We start from the raw sequence: 13,704 nt of genomic DNA on the forward strand, positions 1-13,704 counted from the left end.
CTTTTTTCCTGCCCTTAAACTAGCAAAAGTAGATTCGTACACATCCTAAACGGACATGCACCAGGCGCGTCACGTCATGCGCTTAGATCGTTAAAATATGGCACATAGTCTGGTTTAAATGGAACTTCCAGAAATATGTACTACATTTGGTTCAATAAACCGACAGGGGTTTTATGCAGCCTGAAAGGCTAAACTCAGGGCAATGAAGACCTATTTTAAGACATTGTCCCCTCCATTAGCCAAACGCGCCTGTTTTTTGTCAACCCCACAGAGGTGTCAGCATGCAACCCTTACATCATGATGACTGATCACTAACCGCTTCTTCTTCAACTGTGGCTAACGGACAACGCATCACCACGGCAACAATAAACATCCAGGAGGCCCGGGGGTTGATGTGGCGACCTAAGATTGTGTTTATGTGAAGTGGAAGACAGAGTTTTGAACCCTGCAGCTCCATTAGAAAGGAGATTACAACTAAAAACAAAGCACAAGAGAAGATTAGTGATTTTACATTTAATGACTAACATTAAGATAATCTTTTAAATGTGCTGTAATGTAAAGATATAGTGGAGTAATGGCATCAATGCAGCCCCTTTAAAACTAGGTAAAATGATCTGAAATAAATAAAGTCAATAATTCACTGCCTCTCTTACTTATTGTTGCTAAGTCTGTCAAGCTTTCCATTCCCACACTCCACATATGCTGCTTACAATGAACATTTTTACAATCAAATTGATTAAAGTGAAACAATGGACAGAAGTTAAGTAAAGCTGCTTCTCATTTCCTGCCGCCAAACATAAATTTTACTGAAACGTCAAAAGTCACTAGCTAACTTTTTGCCTGAACTCTGGTATGTATCACCCACAACTCCCACACAGTGGATGTTACAGTCTTATAGCGTAACCTGTAACCTGACAAAATAAAAAAAAAATTTAAAAGTTAGCTAAACATATGCTCTTATGCTATAACTCTTGGCTTTGGAATTCATGCTAGGTTACTACTGCACCATGGATGTATCCCGCCCGCGAGTTCCTGCTCGGCCCATAGACTTTACATTGTGGTGACATCACAGGTTTTTAAATCACTTTTTTTGAGGGAAGTTTTTCAAATATAAAAAGTCCATGGAATAAAAATTCTGAAAAGAAAGAGTCATAATCGATCTTGCTTGCAGTTCATGGTGTCCTGTCAACAGTTTTACAGACTTCTCTTTTACAATGGTGGCCTATGGGGTAGTGTCACATTGCCAGTCTAGCTAGCTGACTGGATTTACCCTGCAGAGATCTGAGGAGCAGTTAACCGTAGTCCTCATAAATCCACTGGAGTTTAGAATTCCAACACAAAGAAAGCAGAGGGTAACCAACATCCGGAGCAACGGAGCAATCCTGGAAATTAAATATCATCGATAGACTATCTATGAGGAAACTGCTTTTTGGGCCGTGGTGGGATTCTACATTGCAACTAAAATAAATTGGCTGCAAGGCTGAGCGGTGGCATCATATCCAGTTGTTATTATACATCAATGTAATGTATGTAGTGGGCTAGTTAGCCAGACTTGCTTACATTAGAGCAGGTCAATATACTGTTGAATTGATTCCTTACACTTTTAATCTTAGGGTTTTAGTTTTGGAATCAAAAAAAGACATGAGATTCCAAACATAGTATCTTTTTTTTAATACATTGAACTGAAATTAAAATCATATTCATATCATAGTGGTGGTCATCTGTATTAGATGTAGAGTCTGTAAAACATGATTTGAAATGATTGAGAGGACTGTTCCTTTAAGACTTTATTCTGCACAGTGTTGAACTGAAAACTGTTGAAACCTGAAGAAACAGAACACACAGTGGAAACTACAGGACATCCTGATGTTCACACACACTGATGATCCTTCACAGTCAATTTTTTCAGATCATCTGGAGGAAAAGTCACAAACATTGTGAGACCAAATGCTCAAACGGGAAAATGAATTGTTCACAGTGATCACATCGATGTACGTAGGCTAACTGTCCGCTGACTCGGTTTGCTGCTGATCATCTTTGTTGTTGAATTGCTGAACGTGAGAATCACCACAGATGCCATCGTCCCCGATACAACAAACAGAGAGAACTTAAATAAGCCAAAGAAGCTCCGACCTGACATTTCTGGTGGACACATGTCCTTAGAGGACGGCCAGGTCGTGGCAGCTCTTGGAGCGCACTTTGACCGCCATGCGCTGGTTGTTGCGTGCCACCAGTCGGTCCAGGAAGCGCCGAGCCTTCTGAGTGAGACTCTCTTTGCGCTTGTAGATGGAGCATCGGCGCTGGACGGCCTCGCCGCCGTCCCGGCGGAGGCGGATCTGTCGGATCACGCCCTCGAACAGCTCGGTCACATTGTGCTGCAGAGACGCAGACGTCTCGATGAACTTGCAGTCAAACACCACAGCACACGCTCGGCCCTCTGGGAAACAAAGACATCCAGAAAGAGAATAAATCATCATCATAGCATCAGTCAACATGATCAATGTGTTGTATATCGATATGCGTATGTATATACCCACTGTGACCTCTGACCCCCACCTTCCACTGCGACTTCTCTGGACCGGACCAGGTCGCTCTTGTTGCCCACGAGAATGATGGGAAGGTTTTCGGCCTGGCGGGTGCGTCGCAGTGTGATACGAAGCTCAGCGGCGGCGTCGAAGCTAGAGCGGTCGGTGACGGAGTAGACGATGACGTAAGCACTACCAACCTTCAGACAGTCGTGCCGAGAGCAGTCGTCCTCCTCCTCCTTAGAGAAAGAGAGTCACGGAGGGAGGGTAAGGAACATCTTCATTTTATTTTAATCCAGATTTAAGAGCTAATTTGGAAATACCAATGATTCTTCTACAATGTTCCTGTTCCCATTTTCATCTAACACACAGCAGCCTTTCCGTTTTTTGATCTGCATTTAATTGTTGTTCTGTCAGAGCTTCAGGAAAATATATTGCTGTTTAGATACTATTAATGTAAACTGCTGCTGTTCCACAATAAAAGCCTCTCTGCGGTGAAACCCTAGGCATTTATTGTGAAGGAGCAATGGGAAGTTTGCCTTAATCACAGAGGTTAGCAGCCGAGTGAACTCATGGACATTTGGATACTTTGTTTGCCAGTGGCTGGGAACTGTGATCCAACTGTATGGAAATGTGACCATATTCATTCCTGACATATATTTTTTAATGATTTTACTTTTGGAAAAAAATGTGTCTTCTGTACTCTGATTTATTGTTATAAAAGTGCATTTACACACACACACACACACACACACACACACACACACACACACACACACACACACACACACACAACACAAACAAACACAAACACACACACACACACACACACACACACACACACACACACACACACACACACAGTACCAGTTTGTCGTTCTCCCAGGTATCCATGACGATGAGTGTGGTTTCCTCTCCATCTACTGAGAGTGTCCGCTCGTATGTGTCCTCTGTAACAAACAAACACAAACGATAGTCTGAATCTGCTCAGTGAGGTAGTGCCTAAGCACAGCAGCAACTTCCGGGTCTGAATACTGAAGCCAATGCGGAAGTGCCTTAAACCTGCATTCTATCTAATTTCCAGCAGTGGGGTACTCCACTGGCTCCAAAAAGAAGTCTGTTTCTATAGTGTCTATAAAGTCTATGGGGAAATGACCCTACTTGTCACTTGATTTATTACTTCAGTAAACATTTTTATAATGAGTTAATGGCTTTAATCACTAGCTTCAAGTCTTCTTCAATACAGCGTGAGTTTCATTTTGGAAATTACGGTCCCATTTATTTTTAGAAGGGTTGAATATCACTCTTTAGCGTTAGCCCTGCGCATTTGGCTTAGCGCAGCGCCATTGAAACCATACACAACACTGTCTTAGACACGTCATCTTCCCCTGCTCCGCCACTTCAATATGGTCACTCCTGGCTTCAAAACAGCAGTCCACAAACCAATGGGTGACATCACTAATGCTACGTCCATTATTTTTATAGTCTATGGCTTGGGCACAGCGGTACTTTAAACTGAATGCCAACATCAGCATGATAACATGCTCACAATAACAATGCTAATATACTCATGTTTGCTTCCAGTTTAGCATGTTAGAATGCTAACTCACTAATTAGCACTAACACACACACACACACACACACACACACACACACACACTGAGGCTGATGGGAATGTCAATAGTTTTGCATGTTTTTGGTCATAAACCCAAGTGCGGGATGCAGTAAAACCTGATGATGATGATGATGATCACCACTAGAGTTATTACATTTACAAATGTCATGGCAATCCATCCAATAGTTGTTGAGATTCTTCAGTGTGGACCAACAACATAGAAGCTTCTCGATGTTTGTCAACAGACAAACATCGTCATCCCTAGAGCCACGCTGCGAGCATAGCTCAAAACAATAAACAACATGGAGGACCAAAAACAAATCACAGCTGCCCTTTATGTCTGTATCATAGAGAGACAAACCACAACCAATCACAATGACAACACAGCTAAAAACATGAAACAAACAACAGACTCTGAGCACACAACAACAACAACAACAACAACAACAACAACAAAAGCATGTAAAACTAAAGAAGAGAGTGTAACCAGACATGGAGCTCAGTCAACCTGAGGCCTGTACTACGAAGCAGGATTTGGCGTTAGCGAGCTAACTTCAGGTTCAACCCAAGATTTTCTTTACTACGAAGGTGGATCAGTTGTTATCGGGTTCATCGCCGTGGTAACTCATGCTGATCACCAAACCTGGTCGGGAGCAGGTTAAGTTGGAGATCAGAGATCAACCGGTGTTAAATCACCGCCTACTGACCAATCAATATTCGGTTGATAACGGCGTCACCATTCTTAAAGAAGATCATGCAGAGCTTGGTGCAGAGAGAGAGAGAGAGAGAGAGAGAGAGAGAGAGAGAGGGGTGGGCTCATAAAAGTTAAAACATTTAGAGACCGACAACCCCGTTAACATTCCCTGATGGGTATTTTTATGAAATATATATATTTTAATGGGAGGGAATTACATGTCGGCTTCTTGAGCCGTGTGTCGCCAATGCGCACATCGGTTTGAATTATGTTTTTATATTTTTTATTTGCTCTCATGATCGCTTCCCACTGCCAGGGTTTAAACATCTACAGCGTCGGCTATTTTTTTTTTGCCAGCTTTCCTTCCTATTTTAGGAAGCAGCGAATGTATTGCGTGTTCCCTGTAAAATCGTGTCTGTGTTATTCCTATTTATGTAGAATTATAGTTTGTTCATCTTATGTAAAATATGCAGCTCTGGTAGATGTTTGCGATTGGTCGTACTGTGCAAACACCGCCCCTTTTATGTGAACGCGCGTGACGCTGGATTGGGAAACCCTGAGTTGATTGATCAAGTTGTTAACCAGCGTCGTGATACCGGTTATGCGGGACCGCGGTTGTTAGGTTAGGTGAAGCCGGATAACTGAAAGAGATCCAGGGCATGTTGATCTTGCTTCATAGTACAGGCCTCTGGAAATTAACATCAGACAGGCTCTGCCCCTTTACACCGTGTCAGACTTGCATTGGATCAATACAGGTTGTCAATCATGGCCTCAGGCCAATCAACACGTGACACGGGAGCGGATCAATGATGTCGGGTCAGTCAAGGTTATGATGTCAAAACAAAATCAGACACAGAAGCTGGCAACGGAGCTTTTGAGGACTGAGTATCAAAGCTATAACACAACAAAATAGAACGTGGTGGAAAACATTGACATGTTCTCCAGTGATTCAGAGAAGATTGATCAATCTTCTTATCTATGTTATGGCAAGAGTTAAGCATAGTTCCCGAAATGTCAAACTTTTCCTTTAATACATCCTATCAGGTTGGTCACCTGCCAGTTTATCCTGCACCTACAAATTCTCCTGCAGCCCAGAGAGCATTTTCCCCGAAGATGACCATTATAAAAAAGACATTTGTAAAGCTGTTGACAGGAAACCAACAACTGTAAACAAGATCAGTTGTTACTCTTTTGATATGTTAATAAACTGACACTGCACTGTCAGTTATACAGCAGTATCCATTAGAACTGTCAATTTTCCTCTATAATACAATTAGAATGTTATTTTTGTAATTTATTTTTTTATTAGGCAGCACTGCCAAGGACTCAGCCTACATTGGGCGCACACTCTACCAGGTAAGCTAGACATTGACCCTCAATATCATTTTTAATATTCAAATATTTAATGTTCAAATTCAGCCAATTATTATAGTTTACTACACTACTCAACTGCCAATGCCACACATCAGCAGGTGGTTGTTGGTGTATGTTCTGTCCACTAGAGGGATTTCAAACATTAGCCTAGAAGGGGCAACTACAGCATTGCATTTCTGGCACACCACTTTGTTTACATTTATTTTCAACCACGAGCACATAGCGACAAGCAAATCAACAGAGAACACTGTAATGTAACAAGTGTAGTGAAGCGGCTCTTTTGTAAACGCTAACTTCGGATTTCCACTGAATGCAGAATGTCTGGGGACCGGCTCCGCTGCGTGTCTGCTGTGTGCTCCGCCATTTGTCAATACCCACTAGGTTTGTTGCGGCACAGCCATCACTGACAGCTGTAGTTACGAGGACCCACAATTTCTCGCAAATTCAGGTAGAATAGAACCACAAAACCAACAACAGTTTGTTTCCATCCAGAGGAGTAGAGGGGAAACAACTCTGTGCTGTGTTTTCAAGGTGTAGTGCAAGGAAATATGATCCGCCGTGAGCACGGTGTATTTTATTTTGAAAATTAACCGGATGTTTATTTTGTTTCTGTGCTCAACTTCCTGTCCCGCACTATCTGCCGTGTGCTGAAATGCTGCGGAGCTCTCCGGCGTCCGGCAAAAATAGAAGCTCTGCGTATCTGCTCCGGAGGGCTGTGGATCGCTGGAGCTGGGACGGAGTCGGAACGCAGGCGCTCTTCAGTCAGTGGAAATACACACGTTGACTTTAATGGAAACCTAACGACTCCGCTGATGTTCCGGAGCTGTTCCGCAGCTGTTACGCAGCCGGTGGAAATTGGGGGTAACAGTGTTCGGTTTGCACAATGACAGCATGTTTAAAAGCACAGCCGAAACAATGTGTCATAAAGTCCCATAGTATTGTAAGTGTTAGCCAACATGCTAACAGCATTGATAACTTTGCCAAATGGTTCGATTACTACTTTTTAAGTAGTTTAAAAGCAACCTGTTTCTTGCAGATTGTCTAGTTAATATAATAATAAATAAATATGCTATTAGATGTTTATATATGAAGTTGAAGCGTCTCTGACAGCTGAAGCGCAACCAACATTAACAATAGCTGTCTCCATGAAGCACCCAGCTAGGCTCTTATAACTCATGGTGCAGTTAGGAAACAAGTACGAGCTAATTCATGATAACATAAGCATTTTTCTCATTTATTTTATTTCATGTTAAAACAGTATTTCCCATCTTACTTCTGATTCCCAGCTGCAGGCCATCACTCACTCTCTACTCGGTCTTTACCATAGCTCTGTGCCCTAAGATCTCACAATGCCTTGTGTTGTTCACCGCTAACTTGATGTGACGTTTTTTACATGTGGGGAGGCCATGCGAGAAGGGTTCACTCACGTTAGCCAACACATTTATAAAAAATACACATTTGAATAGTAATTGTAATGCTGATTTGATTAGTATCGATTTTTTTTTACTATTCAAAATCTGTGGCAGCAGTGTTTAACTAGGCAAAAGTGTTTTATTGCTTATAAAATATTTTTTGTTAGAGGAATTATTTGTTTCTTTTTGTCTTTTAGAAGTTACGTAAACTGACTGTAAACTCACATCGAAGCATATTTTTGAAAAGACAATATAGACTTCTTTCTAGAGAACACTGTATGTTCTCTTTCAAAGTATAACATATTTGTTGAAGAGAACATTAAGTATTAAGGGTTAAACTAATCACAGAACCAAACGTAACATCCCACCTCCAGGTTGTTCCTCTTTCTCTGTGATCCCGGCAAAGATTCCTGCGAGGCTGGTCTTTCCAACGCCGTGGTCACCGAGCAACACCACTCTGTTAACACAATCTGAGTCACTTTGCGAGTCGTCGTCCGAGTCTGAACTCCACTGGGCGCGGTAGTGGAGTGACTTGTCTCCAGGGTGGTAGGACGCCGATTGTCCCAGAAGAGGGTGGCTGCGCTGGGGGCGCGGCTGCTCGGGGTCTGACTGGGTGCTGCCGGGGAGCCGAGGGTCCTGAAGGTCCTGAGTCCAGGACGGGTGCTGGTAGAAGTAGGTGGGAGGAATCGGCGTGCTGCCTCGCCGCCGCAGGGGCTCCTTCTCTCTTTGGGTGTTCAGGGTCATTTTGCTATGGTAACGGCATCAAGACAGGACAGACCTGAGGGAGGAGACAGGAGGATTTAGGTTTTAGAATAAAGTCTTGTTCCCTAAAAATCGGCTTTTTGTGGAGGGAACCAGGGCGATGCTAACTTCCATTGTTTGCCTAAAAAAATACGTCATCCCTAAATTCTATGGTCTTTAGAGGTCCCATGGCATGAAAAGTTCACTTTATGATGTTTTTTAACATTAATATGAGTTCCCCCAGCCTGCCTATGGTCCCCCAGTGGCTAGAAATGGCGATAGGTGTAAACCAAGCCCTGGGTATCCTGCTCTGCCAGAAAATGAAAGCTCAGATGGGCCAATTTGGAATCTACCCTATATGACATCATAAGGGGAAAGGTTACCTCCCCTTTCTCTGTCTTGCCCGCCCAGAACATTTGGCCCACCCATGAGAAAGAGAGAGACATCATGGCTTGCAAACGAGCGAAGCGTGGCAGTTGGTCAAGGCCACACCTCCACCTTGACCCCCCCCCTCTCCTTCTCAATAGCATTTAAAGCTACAGACACATAAATGGCACATCCTATGGAAAGCTCATTGTGGGGCTGGCTCTAGTGGCTGTAATTCTGCACCAAGGCTGAATTTTGGGAAAGAGACTTCAGATACAGTATTAGGGGACCACTAAGGCCTATATAAAAGCATCCAAAAAGCAGCATGTCATAGGACCTTTAACATTCTTGAAAAGTCTTTTGAATGTCATCCAAAACGACAACCCACAGAGCATTACTTTGGCCCAACCCCTCCAATCTAATATCTGAAAAGATAAAACTTGATGCCTTTTTTTTAGGTTTCCGTCCATTTTCTAAGACAAAGAAGACACTGTGCTGCAGTGATGTAGAAGTGTACTCCAGGGTGTGTCAGTACACTGTGACATCACTGTTGGGTGTGGTTACAGGTGCAACAGACTGGAAACTTTCAACCTTAAGCTGCAGACACACTGACCAGACGGCCGACCCTCGGCAGAAAAGGCTGACAGGGCTGGTTGGGCTGATCAGTCTCCCCGAGTTGGTCAAAAAAGTGCCTCAGAACAGATCAAAGCGACGAGACGTAATACGTCTCCATAACAGTAGGTGGCGCTAATCTGTATTGTCGGCCAAAAATGAAAACCGGCAACTGATTGGACGAACGCGTCATGTGGGTCTGGTTTCTCCAGAAATTCAAAGACAGACTGTCATGGCGGCTCGTTTAGAATACGCTCTCATATTGTCCTAAAATAGTTCACTGAAACATTTTAAGTGAGAAACAGGCAATGCCATTGCTGATTCTGTCTTCGTTTCAGATCAACAAAGGTCAGTTTAAAAGATTTTCGTCAGATTTTGAGAGACTCTAGTAACACTCATTCCGCTCCCCGTTTTCAGGTTAGCACTCTACCAATTAGATGGGTCATTTGAGTCTGACTGCCGGCAGTGCCCGCCCTGCCGATTATACATGGCAAATCAGCCAAAATGAAGGCGACGGACGGCATGGAACACATCGAACTGACTTGAGTCACTGACCTCGCCAGACTGTCCAACGGCCGATTATCGGCTTGGTGTGTCAGCACCTTGAGAGGGCTGAGAACTGCGAGAACGGGTTTACACACAAAGGGCCCTATTTTAACGATCTGAAACACAAGTATCAAACGTGAAACGCAAGTAGCTTTGTGGGTGGATCTCGGGCGCTATTGCTATTATAACGGGATAAATGACTCTTGCACCCGACGCAAATCTAAAATGGTTGCTCTGAAGTAGCTAGGTGTGGTTTGGGCGTAACGTGCAATAAACCAATCAGAGCGTCATCTCACATTCCCTTTAAGAGCAGGCACGCTTGTTCCATGGCGGATTGCTATTATGACGGCGGCTTTGCCTAGCGCACGCCAGCGGGAGCTGTCCGGGATGCAGCAAAGTAATAAATACCCGTCTTGACCAGGTGGCGATGTTGCTGCGGCCTCTCGTGCACAAAAACAAAAGGGAAAAGTCCAATGTGCGTCGGGTGCAAAATAGGAATGATACATGCGTTGGTGTACAAAGGCAATTGCGCTGAGTGCAAGTACGACATTATGCTGTACACTGCCAAGTCTTAGTGTCAAGAAACCTTTTGATATAAAAGATTAAACTTGCGTCCAATGGGATTCTGGCATTGATCGAAGAAAAGCTTTGGTGGCGACAATTTTACTTTTACTTTTACTTTTACAAAAGAAATCACAAGCCTGGCAGAAAATATCAGAGAGGGCAAGAATGCCAGGAGAATAAGTGCTTAATGTGAAAATAGAATAAACCCTTCTGAACAGGTACAAGTTATTCCTTGTTAATAGGTGTCATGGAAACTATAAGAAAGATAATATGATAGAACAGAGTAACAGAGGACATTTTTTCCATTACAGTATTTACACTGGGAGCCCATCCCTTTACATCCATGATGACACTGAGCATGCTTAGTATTGTGCTGTAAAGCTACGTTTAGTTGGATTAGACAAACCTACAGTGTTATTTTTTGACACATTATCACATTAATAACTTTCTTTTTAAATAAAGGTTGCAGGTAAATGTTAATAAAGGTAAATGTTGTTTGACAATTAACAATATAGACTTGGAGCAGATTCAGTTAAATTAACTATACACATAATTTAATAAAAAAAAAAAAACATAAAAACAATTACTAGACTTGATATGATTTGGAACTCGAGTCCCAAGTTGAATCCTGGTTAATAGCAACGGAATGGACCCATGAGGACCTCTAGTATGCATAAGAGAGCACAGACACACAAACAAACCTCCTACAATAAATAATTCAAGTGTTTAAAGGTGCCAAGTATGATAGTGAGGGCGAGTTAGACCAGGTCAGAGCTCCTGTCTTTGGGGGGTAGTTAGTGAACTAGTTACTGTGACTTATTTGGGTGAACAATACCGGCTTAAAAAATCCTGCAAAATGACTTTCTATCACCAGTAAATAAATTTTAATAATTTCTGCTTATAAATCCACAACAGAACTACAAGCACTAGACAGTCGGGAGGTCAAAGTTCACAGGTCTCTCATCTACAGTAAAATATCATACAGTATAACACTGCTAGTTAGCTAGTTGAAAAGAGTTACTGAACTACATCATGTCAGGCGCTTTTAGTAAAGTGAGGTCTTCAAAAAACTCGCACCAGAAAAAAGTATGAGAAATGTGTTATTTCCAAATTAAAATTTACATGTGAAATGTATGAAAACTTTTTTTACCGATACCACCTGAATGTTGTCAGATGGGAAATGTCTAAAACTGTGCCATATGTAAATGTAACATATGACATTCATTGTGAAATGGATGTTTTTGCATGTAAAATATCTGAAAAATATGTGCTGATATATTTGTTTTTGGACATTTGGGCATTGTGAAAAAATACATTTCAAACATGATTCTTTTGTAAGAGTGTAAGCGATAGATATAGAGTAACTTACCGTACACCCCATGAACAGTCCAGTGTCCGTGCAGCCTCAGTAAACAACAGAACTGAACTGAAACCTGTCTCTCTGTCTCTTTCAGTGTAACAGTACCCTGGTGCCACAGTAACCCGCCTGGAAAAAAAAAAAGTTCCACAACAGCGTTAAAAATTCAGCAGTGGAATCACAGAGTTATCTACCTCCCTCCCTCCTTCCCTCCCTCCCTCTGTGTGTGTGTGTGTGTGTGTGTGTGTCACAGCGACAGCAGAGGAGAAACAGATAACTATGGAGGGAGAGTGTGTGTGTGTGTGTGTGTGTGTGTTTGTGTGTATATATGTGGTTTTATCAGCGTGTGGAGGGTTGAGATGGTTTAGGGAACATGTTGGTCACTTCCTGTTTGGCTTCATGAAACAGTTCAGTCAGGATAAACTAGTTTCCATATAAAATATTACAGGATAATGTGTTATTTTATCTTCATCAGGGCTTAAAGTCAGATCAAGGATGAGCTTTCTAATCCTCAAGATTCTTTCAGAAATAAGGTCACATGGCCGGACACCGGAAGGAGAGGGGGGGCGGGGAGGGTGTTGTGTATTGAGTTACAAGTTTAACCTCTAGAGGTCGTTGTAGGCCACAAGATATGGTACTGCATGTTTTGTAAGACGGGTGGAGAAGAAGAAGAGAATAAAGAAGAAGCTAAATTGATGCTAAGCTCGATGGTCTCGTCTGTTCCGCTGTGGATTATCTGCTACATAACAAATTGGCGACGGGGATGGCGACTGCCGGTGTGCCTCTTCCTGCGTTGTTCCTACCATGTACGGGACAACCTACCATTCCGTTCGATATGTGGATGAAAATGTTCGAGACTTACTAGCTTGCTATTCACGCGGAGGGGGACGACTGGCCCCAACACGAGTAAACGTGCAATCCTCCAACGTGTATTTTATACACTCACTGATGTAGATACAACTTATGATTCAGCAGTAGGTGCATTGCGTGCACATTTCAGCCCAGCAATAAATGTCGTGGTGGAACGACAAGTTCAGACTAAGAGTGCAAAAACCGCATGAGACTGTAGCCGAGTATGTGGGCGCGCTACGCGAGCTAGCTACAACGTGCGGATTTGCTGGAAACACGGATGAAATGGTACAAGACCAACTGATTGAGCATGCTAGCTGTGTAAAAATACGTGAGAGACTGTTAGTGCAAACGGATGCAAATCTCACTCTGGAAACAGCAGTAAAGTTGTGGCCTAAAATGAAAAGTCTCTACCTGCAGTGCTCAAACCCTACTTTGCTACTAGAGATGAACTCTCAGTGCAAGATGATATACAGGGGTCCTCATTGACGGCTATAGTGCCTGTGGCCCTGAGAAAACAGCTGGTGGACCTGGCACATGAAACTCACCACGGTGTTGTACGCACCAAGCAGAGGCTGCGAGACTTATACTGGTGGCCCGGCATGGACCTGTGGGTGCAGGACAGAATTAATGCATGTGTGACCTGCCAGATGAATGATAAAAGTGCTAAGATGCATGCTGCTCCACTTCAGCCAGTTCCACTGCAAGACGGTCCATGGCAGAAAGTAGGACTTGACATCGTCGGACCGTTCAAGTCAGCAAACTGGGACTGGCGCTATACGGTGACACTGATTGACTATTACACAAAGTGGCCGGAGGTGGCTTTTACACACTCAATCACAACCACGGCTGTCACCACCTTCCTGCCTACTGTGTTTGCCTGCTTCGGCAACCCCACAGAACTCATTAGTGATAATGGGACACAGTTTACTTCGAGCGAGTTCACAGAATTTCTGGCAGTGAGGGACATTACACACAGGAAAGTGTCTTTATATTATTATCCACAAGCAAACGGAGCAATCGAACGCTGAAACCGCGTTCTCAAAGAG

At 43.1% G+C, this 13,704-nt stretch overlaps 1 protein-coding gene across 3 annotated transcripts; it reads right to left on the bottom strand.

The window, feature by feature from the left end:
• Nucleotides 1-1,774: 1,774 nt before the first annotated feature.
• Nucleotides 1,775-12,759, bottom strand: rem1 (RAS (RAD and GEM)-like GTP-binding 1). 3 transcript variants are annotated; one of them, XM_028576125.1, is made up of 6 exons: nucleotides 12,669-12,759; nucleotides 11,819-11,935; nucleotides 7,989-8,398; nucleotides 3,393-3,475; nucleotides 2,557-2,764; nucleotides 1,775-2,437 (listed from the first exon to the last, which is right to left on the bottom strand). In XM_028576125.1, the coding sequence occupies exons 3-6, from the start codon at nucleotides 8,362-8,364 to the stop codon at nucleotides 2,160-2,162; spliced, it is 945 nt and encodes a 314-aa protein (XP_028431926.1). In that variant the 5' UTR covers nucleotides 8,365-8,398; nucleotides 11,819-11,935; nucleotides 12,669-12,759; the 3' UTR covers nucleotides 1,775-2,159. The 3 variants fall into 3 exon arrangements, with proteins under 3 accessions (XP_028431926.1, XP_028431925.1, XP_028431927.1); XM_028576124.1 differs by lacking the exon at nucleotides 12,669-12,759 and having other exon boundaries at nucleotides 11,819-12,111; XM_028576126.1 differs by lacking the exon at nucleotides 12,669-12,759 and having other exon boundaries at nucleotides 2,280-2,437; nucleotides 2,534-2,764; nucleotides 11,819-12,111.
• Nucleotides 12,760-13,704: the final 945 nt, after the last annotated feature.

Source organism: Perca flavescens, chromosome 4 (genome assembly GCF_004354835.1).
Source record: "Perca flavescens isolate YP-PL-M2 chromosome 4, PFLA_1.0, whole genome shotgun sequence".
NCBI classification, from domain to species: Eukaryota; Metazoa; Chordata; class Actinopteri; order Perciformes; family Percidae; genus Perca; species Perca flavescens.

Excerpts from the sequence above, each read along its gene's own strand:
- rem1 (XM_028576125.1), bottom strand. The coding sequence starts at position 8,364 with ATGACCCTGAACACCCAAAGAGAGAAGGAGCCCCTGCGGCGGCGAGGC. Across the intron at positions 2,765-3,392 it reads CCTGGGAGAACGACAAACTG|GAGGAGGAGGACGACTGCTC; the intron begins GTACTGTGTGTG and ends TCTTTCTCTAAG. Across the intron at positions 2,438-2,556 it reads CAGAGAAGTCGCAGTGGAAG|AGGGCCGAGCGTGTGCTGTG; the intron begins GTGGGGGTCAGA and ends TTTGTTTCCCAG.